Source organism: Manihot esculenta, chromosome 3 (genome assembly GCF_001659605.2).
Source record: "Manihot esculenta cultivar AM560-2 chromosome 3, M.esculenta_v8, whole genome shotgun sequence".
NCBI classification, from domain to species: domain Eukaryota; kingdom Viridiplantae; phylum Streptophyta; class Magnoliopsida; order Malpighiales; family Euphorbiaceae; genus Manihot; species Manihot esculenta.
Window position 1 is genome coordinate 4,196,709 of NC_035163.2, and position 13,171 is coordinate 4,209,879.

General features: G+C 32.5%; 1 protein-coding gene and 1 long non-coding RNA gene across 2 annotated transcripts; one reads left to right on the forward strand and one right to left on the reverse strand.

The window, feature by feature from the left end:
* The first annotated feature begins 1,274 nt into the window (after window positions 1-1,274).
* Window positions 1,275-5,736, forward strand: LOC110612276 (uncharacterized protein C6G9.01c). The gene is made up of 2 exons (XM_021753015.2): window positions 1,275-1,614; window positions 5,198-5,736. Exon 2 carries the CDS (start codon window positions 5,209-5,211, stop codon window positions 5,629-5,631), a length of 423 nt encoding a protein of 140 aa, XP_021608707.1. The 5' UTR covers window positions 1,275-1,614; window positions 5,198-5,208; the 3' UTR covers window positions 5,632-5,736.
* A 2,864-nt stretch (window positions 5,737-8,600) lies between these two features.
* On the reverse strand, window positions 8,601-9,618 carry LOC110610861. The gene is made up of 2 exons (XR_002487280.2): window positions 9,375-9,618; window positions 8,601-9,278 (listed from the first exon to the last, which is right to left on the reverse strand). It is a non-coding gene; the product is annotated as an uncharacterized LOC110610861 (long non-coding RNA).
* Between the last annotated feature and the right edge of the window lie 3,553 nt (window positions 9,619-13,171).

The window sequence follows — 13,171 nt, forward strand, 5'->3', positions numbered from 1 at the left end:
CACCTATCATGTGCGGCCAAATTAGTGTTTTCAAAATTGCTAGTTGATGCCAATCCTGCCACAAATCTCGGTGGAGCAGAATTGCCGGAATCACGCAGCTACAGACTTGTTGGTCTCTCGTTCCGACCAACAGGTGCTATGAGGAAATCACTCCAACTAAACTTGATATTTTCTTTCTTCAACCTCAGCAGCAAGTCACAGAAAGTCTCCACATGACCCAAGTTTCCATATAGATAGCAAAAAATAGTCAGTTTTTCGTATTGAAATTTCACAGTAAACATAGTACCATCATCTCCAACAAACTTCTTTCGTCGTTTCAAAAGTTGTCGAATGTCCAAACAAACTTTAACTCTCATAGGGTCCGGCGATATAGTTGAAGCATTTTTCATATCGTACTCTTTATAGTGGCCAACAAAATCCCGACCAATTTAGCCAACGTCTCGTTATAATTATCAGAAAGGAGGTCTTTAATCAGAGCTTAAAAATCAGAATGAGTTAGAGGGATATGGAGAGGATTAAGCAGGAATCGATTGCCCCCATTCCCTATATTTTCAAAATTAATATCATTAAAAAACCAAAACAGATATCTATAGTTCCATAATAGATACCCCTCTAAAAGATGTCATAAATCTATCAAAGAGGTCTGCATATTCTAAAAATTGATTGGATTGTATGTGAGAAACATCCCCACCATACAAAAATCATAAGTAATGATTGAAATATCTCTATAGTTTTTAATAGGGACAACAACGTCTTCTTCTCCATCGATAATCAATTGACGCAGATCGTCTTTCATGAGAAAAGGGAAAGAAAAAGTTAAGTTTAAAAAAGAGAAAAAAATAAGAGTATTGAGACACAAAAAGATTATATAGAAAAATTTCCGTTGAAAATAATAGCTTTTGAGTAAATCAACTCAAATATTCTATATATTTAATCAATATTATTATATATATTTTATATTATATTGAGCGATAAAAATTTTAATATGTATAAAAGCAATAAAAATAAAATATAGAATATTTAATGATAAATTTAAGATATTATTTTATTTTTAACATTATAATTTAAAATATATAAATTAAAATTTTACAATTTTATTAATCCTTGCTAAAAGCATTGGACAATTCCTAGTCTTGTATAAAACATGACATAAATTAATACATATATTATAGTATTTTTTTTTCTGAAAAGATATAAAAAATTTTAAATACTATAAATTATAAAAAAAAACATAGCTTAATTAATATGAAAAAGGATAAAACCAACCCTAAGTCCCTAACCAATAACTACATTTCTCTCTCAAGCCTCAACACCTTGCCCGCCCCTTCCCATTCCTCTTCCCCTTCCCTGTTCTCTCTGTGAGGCTGTCAGGCGTTATCCGCTTGTCCCTCTAGTCCAGCCGCGGGCCTGACGCCGATCGTCCCTCTGCGCTTCACGCTGTCAACATCGTGTTCGTGGTTGCCGTCTTCACTCACCTCCGCCGATCCCTCTGGTCCCACTTGCTACGTCCGCTAGTCCAGTCTTTTCGCCGTCCGGTGCTGCTCCTTGCAGCTGGTCCTCGTCCTCAGTCACGCTGCTACTCGCTACTCTCGTTCAAGTTCTCAGTCACTGCAGGTTTGAATGAGTTTTGAGATTTGTGTTTTCTGAAATTTGTGTGTATGTGTGAATATATTGAGAGTTGTATTTGTGAGATTCGTTGAAATGGGTTTCTGAAATTTCTTTGCTTGTAGCTGCCATTGTTGAACAGTAGACCTATCCAAACTCAAGTCCGCAAATCCTCAATTCTTTATTGCTTTGAATTGTCCCTTCTCTACCTGTTGTATATTATATTCTTTGTATTGTCAAATTTAGATTGGAGACTAGCATAGTATATATCTGAGTAAATCTACGGTTGGGATTAGTAATTGCTAGGTGGAAGACAGCTTGGTACCTCATATATGTGGGATACCTGCCATTATTGGAATCCCTTTCCATGGGTTTTTCTTCTTATAACTACAGGAATGAGGTTTTGATGGTTGAAATTATTGATTTCTTTTCAGCTGGTATACATGTATGTAATTAATCTAAACATGTGTGTAGTTTTTCATATTGTGCTTTATTATATGATGCGTGGTGCAAATGATTCTGTACTCTGGTATTCATTTACAGTGAGTTGCCAATTTTTTTTGGGGGGGTGTTTAAATAACAAATATAGAGAAGGCCCACTGAAAGGCCCAAATTGACTGAATTGAACTGAAGGTAACTGAGCCAGTGCAATTTGGTTCAGTTTGATTTCCTTTAGAAGTTTGGTTTGGATTGCAAAAATAGTAACTTCAATTAATCTGCTTTTGGCAGATCGGTTTGGTTTGAACCAAGTGCTCACCCCTGTTTGAAACTACATCAAATAATGCTAATTTTTCTGAATCTGTCTCAATTTCTACTGTTTTTCTATTAATTTCACCATTTTACTTTCCTTCTATTCCAATTTATTTTTAATTGAATGCTAATAGTTATTATCAAATTCAGTTTGATTGCTGTATTCCATATGTTCAGCTTCCACCGTCTTGGATTCCATATGTGTTAGAGTGTAAAGTTTAGTTTTCTATATTTCTCACCGTGCTTTAGTTTAATTCTTGAATGGTTTCTCGTAGCTTTAATTTATAGGTAACATATTGTTTAGTTAATGGAAACGGTAATAAAAGATAGATAAAATTTTAGATTTTAGATTTTTTTTTCTCTTTTGGGTAGACAATAGTCTTGATCCGATGAAAATACAACAATACTCTACTATAATGAGTATTGTAGAGTACAAAAGGTATCTTTAATGTATGTACAAGTGCACCTATATATAGGGTATCCAGATACAAAGGAAACTACAAGAAGCTACTAGATCCTACTAAAAATAACTAACTATCTAACTACGTATACTAACATTCCTCCCTCCTCAAGTTGGATCAGGATGCAAGGCAACCGGAAGCAGCTTTTAGACCAGTAAGTTTTTGTTCTATTAAAAATGTAAGTAGCTGTCAACATACATTTAGACCAATAAGTTTTTGAAAATTGAGCTTGGAATTGAATGACCTTACCTATATTTAGAATATGGTTATGTTTAATTTCTATTGTGCCATTCTGTTGAGATGTATAGGAGCAAGTGGTTTAGTGAATAATTTTGTGAGAAGCAAGTAAGGAGGCACACTTTTGATTAAGAAACTCCCCTCCATTATCAGATTTAAGAATTTTAATTGTGGTGCCAAATTGTGTTTTGACATATTGAAGGAAGGAGGTCAAAATAGAATATGTTTGATCTTTAAATCTAAGCATATAGGTTCATGTTGCTCTAGTTTTATCGTAATAATGGTTAAAAGAAATCTAGCACCAGTGATAGAATGTACAGAAAAGGGCCCCCCATGTGAACAAGGTTAAAAGGATTTGCAGTGAGACGGTTACTGATATGAAAAGGTAACCTAGACGTTTTAGCTAGAGGACACAAAGTATACATGTGATTAGCATCAACAAATTGCTTAAAACTAGGTATATGAGACATTTTATAATAAGAAGAATGCCCTAGTCTAGCATGAAAAACAAAAAAGGCATTTGTAAGAGAGGCAGCCCTTTTATTACAACTATGAAATTAAGTAGGATTTACAATGAGGTTTGAAGCAATCACATTGCAAACATAATCAATATAGGACTGAATAGTAGAAACAGAAAAACTGTTATTATCTAAAATGTATAACCCACTAACTATTCTTCCGGCGTCTATAATAGACCTAGTCTTCCGGTCCTGAAAGAAACAACAAGACAAATGGAATTTTAATGTCAAATTAGAGTGTTTAAGCAGTTTGGATAATTAATTTCATGCGTGTGTGTGATGCTTTGGTTCTGGTGTGTGATGCTTTGGTTCCGGTGTGTGAGACCTACATGGAAGAGCCATTTGGTAAATGCACAGTTATTGGTGCAAAAACAGAAGAGACAAACAACATATGGTGTTTGTGGTGTGACATGATCGGTTGCCTCCAGTGTCAATACCATGCCTCCGTTCTAGTTATCACAGTGCAACAAGCAAAACCTGAAGAAATTTTATGATTGAGATAGCAAGAGTTGAGGTCATTACGAGACCAATCAGATGGATGATAGGCGTAGGTTGAGTGTGAATTGACTCTGTTTACCATAGCAACTGTTTTACCTTTGATTAATCTGCTCATCTCTTGCTACAGTAGCTCAAGCTTCGTATTAACTTCTTAATCTTGTTCAACACTGTGGTGATTGATCTAGTGTCAGCTATTGGTGTTTCCGGGACCGATCCTGCATTGTGACTTTCGGCATGTGACATATAACCTGCATATCTTGGTTTGGAGGGGTAAAGTGCTTGTTCTTGTTCTTGAACCATTCTGGATAACCGATTAGCTTGAAGCATCCTACTCGTGTATTTCCATTTAGGTTGCAATGGTCGTAGTGGCCTTTTCTCATGTCATATTTCCTGTATTCTCTCTTGTTGCCTTGAGATTGGATAGCCAGAGTAGTGACCTACTGCAAGGTTCATTTGAACTTCCTTTTGTGATTACACTTGCAGAACTATCAAGAAGACTTTATTCACTGTTGGTACTGAACCTGATCAAAGGCATCGTTGAGTCCTATAAGAAATTGCATTAGATGATCGCCATTGCGGATTTCTGTTGCAAGCTTCTCAGATCCAGAGCTGCATGGAGCTATCGACACAATATTAGAAAGCATGTTTTAGCATCCATTAGTACAAAATTGTGAAATTGGAGATGGGATTTTTTCTTAAGCTTTGTTCGTGTTGGTCGAGCTTAACATGTATATGGATAATGTCTGTATGTTCACAGGAAGAAGTATGATGAGCAATAATGTAAAATGAATAAATAAATAAATATAAATAACATCTTGAGAGGTCCTAATTTCAACCAGCCTTGGATTAGCTTTCAATAGAGTTTGATTTTGAAAATCCTAGCTAGTTTGCTTATCAAGTATTCCAGCTTCATTTCGTTTGGTTTTTGAGAAAATGTAGTCAGAAGACAAGGTGTAGTTAGGTCTATTGGTGAAAATTTATAAATTAATATTAATCATTCTGCGCAATATAATTTCCGCCTTTTCTTTATTTTTTCTTGCTCATGAACAGGGAATGCATAAAGCTCAGTAAAGGTATGATCTACTGTTATTATTATCAACTAATTGGGTGATCAAATTGAACTTTCAGGTTGCTTAAATATGCCCAAAAAGAATTCTTCAAAGGTAACTTTGCAAGCAGAAGAATGTACTGTGGTAGAGCCGCAAAAACCCAGTTCAACTCCGAAGAAACCCAAATCCAGCAATGAGATCGATGAAATTTTCTCTGGGAAGAAGAGGAAAAATCCTGAAAAACAAAAGAATGATGAGGCAAAAGAAACTGAAACTAATAAACCAAAATCGTTGAAGAAGAAAAAGAAGAAGTCTAAAGAAGGTAAAGAGGAAAGGCTTAGAGACCAGAAATCTAAAGAAGGTAAAAAGGAAAGGCTTACGGACCCACCTTCTAAACATCGAAAGAGAACTGAGGATGGGCTCAATATCTATACTGAAGAGGAATTGGGTATTAGTTCCTCCAATGCTGGTGGTACACCACTTTGCCCATTTGATTGTGAGTGTTGCTTTTGATTATTTTCATCAATGGAGAAACTGCCTGGTTAATGGACTACCTAGATTTCAATACAAGCTTTTGATTCTCATTTTGATTATGGCATTCTGGTTTGTTCTTTTCAACTTTTTCGTACCCTCGTCATCTTATAATTTTATCCATCTTTTTTTTAATCTTAAAATTATTGTTCAGTTTTATTTTTTATATTATAGTTGTATATTGATTAATTATTATAACTCTATTTAATTTTATTTTATTTTTAAAGTAATTATTCATTAGTTATTATTTTTCTAAATGAGTATTCAAAATATTATTTAGTATTTAAAAAAATTTAATGTTTTTTTAGGTATAATTGAAAAATTAATAAAAAAAAATAATTTTTTTTAATGTGTGAAAAAGTAAAATGAATAAATTATGGGATGAATAGAATATTATTATAAAATTAACCAATGTTACTGCTAACTAACCTAGCAAATCCATAAGCATGACTTCCAACTCAATCGAGGCCAATATTATGGTACTGTGATGAGCGAGGACAAAATTGAGTCATTTAAAAGATTGCTGAGAAACTCTGCACTTTTATTTGCTATTTGATAGCCTTTTTAGGGGATCTTACAAAATGCAATGATGATACTTGTGCATTTGCAACTAGGACTGAGGAAAGTTGCTTGAATAAGACAGACTTTGGTGTGTGCTCTCATGAATCTACTTCTAATTGCTCCTATGAATAGAATTGAAAGGTATTAGTTGGCGTGTAATATTTTATTTTGGCAAAAACCCTATTTTTGCACTTAAATTTAGGTTAGATAAACTCTTAATTTTTTTTTACTTCAAACAGGCCTTCAACTATTACAATTCTTTAATTTTTTTTTTAAATAAATTAAAAATAAGTTCCAACTTTCTGAAATTTATAAAAAGAGAATAAACTATATTTAACTTCAATGTACCTTACTATTCATGAGGTTTTTTTCAGTTATTTTTTAGAATGTGATAAAAGGATGTGGCTTCAAAGAAAAACTTATTTGATATATTTTAAAAATTTAAATTATTTATTTAACTTTTTTTAGAATTTGAAGCTCTTATATGTTTTTCAAGAACATATTTAATCTATTATTAAAATTTAAATATTTTATTTAATTTATTTTAATAGTTGAAGGGTATATTTAAATTCAAAAAAGTTATTTAACTATTAATTTAAAATTTGAGAGTTAAAATAGCCTTTTACCTTTTATTTTCAAATCAGATATATTATTTCCTAACAATACCTTAGGTTTTATAGGGCTGAACCCAAATTGTTGGAGGCAAAACAGATGTTAAAACTTGCAAGTGACAGACATTCGTAAATAACTGCTATCACCAAAGCGATAGATGATAGCAAGATCTTCATCTATTTTAGTAACAATCTCAGTAAGGAAATACATCATATAACATTTCATCTCTCTTACCTTTGGCTTCTAAATTTGATTAGGAAGTTAGAAATCTGTTTATTCGATCAGCCAACCGCAGGAAGATGTGATGCTTATCAGCAATGCTAACAATAACTAGAGAGAGATTCTCTCTTCTTACTTGCTATTTTTGTTTGGGAGTGTGTTTCCTTTTTGTTGTCGTTAATCGCTCCGTCCGGATAGAGAGGGGTTTACCTGAAGAGTGGATTTTCCACTTTCCACTTTCAGGTGGTTTCTCTGTTCTTTTATTTTCTCTTTTCTTTTGTTTTCTATTTTCAATAGGAGGGTTCTTTTGATCTAATGCCTTGGTTCTTTTTACTTTATGTTTTTCTTTGAGTTGGTTGTTTGTATGTAGGTGGTGGGGCTTCAACTTTTTGTTTTGTTTGTTAGGGATCATCAATGTGTGTGATAGTAGTTCTTTTGCAGTTTGGGATCCCCAGTGCTTCTATGTACCCGTGTGGAGCCATGCGTTGGAGGATAGACCGCCAATGCATAGCTCCCTTTTTTGTGGAGTACACTTCAACATTACCAGTTGCCTTGTCGACCATCCAGTCTCTCAAAAATAAAAAGATATCAAAGAACTATGCGTGTTGCTCATGATTCCACCTTGGCTCAAATCCACCTGCCTGGTCATGTGCTTTGTGTTCCCTGCTTCTATTTAATGGGCCTTGATTTTTTTTTTTTTATGGCACTTCCTGAGTTGATTTCATGAGAGAACAGCTCCGAGTTTGTTTCATGAGAGAACAACTCCAGATTTATTATTGTTTCTCTCCCTAGGCTTATTTGCCAGTGCGATGGCTTTGAAATGCCAGTCAAATCATAAAACATCTAATCAATGATCAAATAACAGTAATTATATTCTGTAGATTTTGTCAAACTTCAATAACATTCCTGTAAATTACTCTAATTTAAAATTAATCACAATTAGACTAAATTAAATTTAAAAAATAAACTGTAAATCATAATATATTCTTTAAAGTTTATTTGATTCATAAAATAGTCATTCAAAGTAAATATTTTTACTTTAATCATTATGTTAATTATATTATTTCTCAATGTCATTTTATTAATTTTAATGTGTTAATAAAAAAAATTAAAATTTAAAATTAATCCACAATTGAAAAGAGAAAAATAATTGACAAAAAAAATATTTTAAATTCAGTGTACATGATTAAAATGAAAATACTTATTTTAGATGATTATTTAATCAATTTAAAATTTACTGTTTATTGTGAATTTATAATTGGATTTATTATTTTATAAAAAACAAAAGATGCAAATGTGACTCAAACATTTAGCTTTTTTCAATTCAATATAAATCAACATCTGACAATTCTGAGGACAGCATCAAATTATCACATAAGAATATCAACAAGAATTTGAATAAACCCAATCACTTGCAGAGGCCTAAGACAACAAAAGAAAAACTCACTTGCAGAGGAATCAACCCAATCACAGCAAAACAAAAACTCACTTCAGAGAGGAATCAACCCAATCAGGCAAAGCCAACACATATTCAAATCAAAAGGGAAAACATGCCTTCATTGAATTTGAGAACAAAGAATCAGAATTTTTTTTTTTTTTTAAAAAAAACAGAAGTTCATTCCTACTTAAGTTAAAATTGTTTACAACCCAAATTAGGTATTGCCATACAGAGCTTCACAAGAAAAGATGTTTCCCAAAGCAAAATATCAAAGCCAAACTTCTGCCAAAAAGGGAATTGCATCCTGCACTTTCAATCAAAAATAATTTAGCAAGCATCTAATAAAACTTAACTTATAGCCAATTTGGTTGTATCAGATCAATTGAATAGTTAAAGAATTTAGCTGCTCAAAATTTGAAGGAAGCAATTAGCAGAATCGCTCCTCCAATCGTGAAAAGTAGCTCTATATAGGCACTATGCAAAAGGTGAATTGCCATTATATTTCATCAAACACCCGTGTCTGACTGAGTGCCATCTCACAAATCAAAAAGGCTATATAATCAAGCTCTATAGATCTGCAAGTTCATAGATAGAAGATCAGATTGAAATCATAGAACACTGACAAAAGGGTAAAAGAAAAGAAGGTTGTGGCCGGATTATTGTGACATGAAACAACGGTGAGTTTCAAGGATCTTCATCCGGCCAAAGAGATTCAATTTTGGCTCTACGCGGCAGACGGGTCGCCATCGATCGGCGCCTGCTGTTGACTCGGATTCAGAGCCATTAAGAAAAGACCCAGCTAGCAACAGAGCAACATTATCAGGTTAGATCTACCTGAAACTCATCTCTGAAAACTAGCCAATGACTGAACCCAGAAGGCTGCAAATTACTATACCTAATCTCTGTTAATAAGAAAGGTCACTTCTTCGATTTCTGAAGAATCTAAAGATTATTGGGCTACAGAGTTTTTACTAACCAGAGCTGCTCAGAGGCATTGAGATTGGTAGGAAAATAAGACTGCAGAAACTCCTAGTTATATAGCAGCTTCTACATAACCCTAAATTACACCCTGTTTGGATAGGGGAAAAATGGGGAGGAAATAAAATTTGGGAGGAAAATAATGGGGAGGAAAAATACAATTTGTTTCCATTGAAAGAAAAAGGCTTATGGTATAAAAGAAATTAAATATTTATTATTTTTATATTTATATTTTAACTTTAAAATTTAAAAAAAAATATTTTTTTTTCATATTTAATATAATTTTAACTATTTATCTTAATTAATTTTATCAAAAATTTTTAATTTATATAAACTATTTAGATTAAAAATCTTCAATAAAATATTTTAATATGTAATATTTATATATAATATTTTATATAATAAAAAATTATTTGTAATAATTATTTATTTAATATTAGATATGATAAATATAAAATAAATATATTTTCAATATAAAATTTAAATTAAAGAACTAATGTATATAGATTTTAGAGATTATATTATAATTTTACTATTAATTTTTTAAATTTAATTTATTTTTTTATTATAATTAATGATAAATTAAAAAAATTTTAATTTTATTATTTAAAATTTAAATTTTAAAATATAAATATGAATTAATATAAATATTTAAATTTTTTTATCTAATAAATATTTTAAAATATTATACTTGAACTATAAAATTTTTTGTTAAAATTGATTAAGGTAAATAACTTTATCATTCAAGATTTTAAAATTAGAATATAAATATAAAAAATAGTAAATATTTAAATTTTTTATTTAAATTAAAAAAAATAAATTTTATATTCACCCTTATTTTCTCCCTAAACTGGAGGGAGAATGGAAAAAAAATTTTAAATTACAAATATGGATCTATATTTATTATAATGTTTTTGAATATCCACTTGGCTTTTCATAATGGGCTATTTTAAATAAACATTACTTATAATAATAAAAAAAAAAAAAACTAAATACTTCTTCTTATCTTCTGAGAATACATCATTCTATGAGTGTTTGAGTTTACTTATAAATTTTATTTTATAAACATTACATGTTTATAAATTAATTTAAACTTATAAAAAATTTTAAATTTTAAATTATTACATATATAATATATGGGTGTATAAGTGATAAATAAAAATTGATATATTTAGTTAAAAATAATTTATGAACACATTTATTATGAAATAATTAAAAAAATAAGTTTTTTTTATTAAATAAGGGTACATGTTATAAATTTTTAATAAAAATACTATAATAATTTAATTTTTAAAATTAACTTATAAAACAAATATGTTATTTAAGTTTTAGAGCTTATAAAGTGGTGAAGGCCAAACTCCCTTGTAATTCACTACACCTTTGACTTCTTGGGCCAATCCCTATTTTCTAGCCAACTATGCCACATATGAGCACCTCCAATGAATTGAAAAAATCGTTAAAGCAAGCATTTTTTCCAACCAATGCCATATTGCCTCCCTTTGATTTCCTCAAAATATGATAGTTAAATCCCATTTACATAACATCTTTACTTCACTCGAGTCTTTTTTAAGAATTTTACTCCATTTACCATCAATAAACATACAATTTTATTTTCGCTATGGATACACATTTATATTATTATACCATTTTTCGTTATAAATAATACCACTATAACCACCAACGAAATTTATATTTTGACCTATTCAAATTTACTATCAATTTCTCTGATCGTATATAGGCAAACAAACCCAACATTAGTTATGACTCCTAAACTAAATCATAACCTTAATTCCAATCTAAGTCTAAATTCATATACAACCACAACTTCATCCTCACCAACGTGTCATAAGACATGTGTTTAAATAGTTTAGTATACTACTTTCAGCACACTTCTACCTATATCGCCAAAAATATCTGAGAATATAATTATTTACATGAATCCATCGTTTCTTCTTTTACCACCATCGCCATTAAATTAATCAGTATTCCTTAGCAAACTATCACTTTTCTAGCCAAAATGCTCTTTCTCATCCTTGTAAAATCCATAAACTCTCTCTTGATGATGTTACAAATATTACCAACAATCCAATTCCTTGCAAATAACTACCACAGCTAGCAATGATCCTAAAACTATAGCACAATTTACCAAAATCAAAACTATCCAACACGAGCCCTGCCTATCATACCCTCTCACATTACTGTGAGATCATCATCATGCAAAAGTGAGATGGAGAATGCAATTCAACATTTTCGCAACGTTGATCCACCTTTTGCCTCTTTAATTAATCTCCATCTCTCCTTAATTTTTTTGATACTTTTCCCTAGACTCAAAGAATTCTCTACTAGTATAAATTGTCATGTGCCTTTGGTGATGGCACCAAAAATCCCTACAATTTGAGAAAAAATAGGCTGAAGGTGTCAAAAGGGCCAAAATCGGCCAAATGATGCAAATGATATAAGCGATGGCCAATTAGTAGGCCAATAGGCCAATTCTACATTAGGGGCATATTTGATCTCGCAAGGTGGATAGTCAATTGCGCTAGCCAACGAAGCGTAATGCAAATAGGGCATTTTTGGTAGTACGCTGAATGAAGTTCAATGTATGGGAGAAACAATGGTTGAGATGGAGCTGCTAGGTATCTGGATGGGAGGGACTGGCAGGAGACTGGGTGCATGGTAGGGCAGCATGGATGTGAGGTTAATTGGGAGTGTGTGCCAAGGTGTGGTAAGGTTGCTAGACTTGTTGTTCGGCCATTGAAATAGTGATAGGGCGTTGGAGGCTGGATTGGGCTCAATGGGGGCATGGCAAGCCGCAAGAGTGAAGAAGGGACGAGCACAACACTGTAGAAATGACTTTCATTGCCACAATGATGGAATGGCGTGAGATGGGCCTGTGGGAGAAGTAGCGTGCTAGGCCTAGTGAAGGGAGTTGGCTCAGCGTGCCAATCAGAATGTTGTTGGCGCTGGTGTGTTGCGAGTTCACGGAGACACTATAGTAAGCAAAAGATGGCAAAAGCGCATAGAAATAGGCTCTGCAGGTAGGCGCAAAGCCTAATGTGCAAATGAGGTTCAGAGCTGCATAATGACAAGAAGAAAACGATAAGAGCGCACAGTAACGGTTAGCCAAGCATGCACAAAACTAGGCTAGAGCATGCCTAAGCCTGCCAACACGCCAGGAACACCCAAATGAGGTTCAACTGGGCAGGAAAATTTCAAAACATAATGGAAATGCTGGGAGACGTCCAAGACAGCGAAATGGAGGATATTTTGGAGCCCAAAGAAGCTTCCCTTGGAAGCTACTTGCGGGCCACGAATTCTAGAAGGAATTAGGGGGTTATTTTATTATAAATCAGGTCATATCTTCTTCCAATGTCCCTGAGCAGTACAAGCATGGCTAGTCTCGCCCTTAATGTCAAGGGTAGCGGGTCTAAGCAGTTCATCGCCAAAAGAATACTGGAATGAATTCAAGTCAATTTTGAGAAGCAGTAACCCGAATGCAAAGTTAGAGTGAATGAAAATTTTTCTGATGTGGCAATTATGGAAAGGGCAAAATGAACACATCTTCGATGATACAAATATCCAGGCAGATCACCTAGTTAACACAACACTGAGATATTTGAATGAGTTCCTAACTAGTCTACCAGACACAAGTCCTATGCAAAGGCAAGCTAATCAAGTTGACATAAAATGGAAAAACCTGATAGGGAACAATTA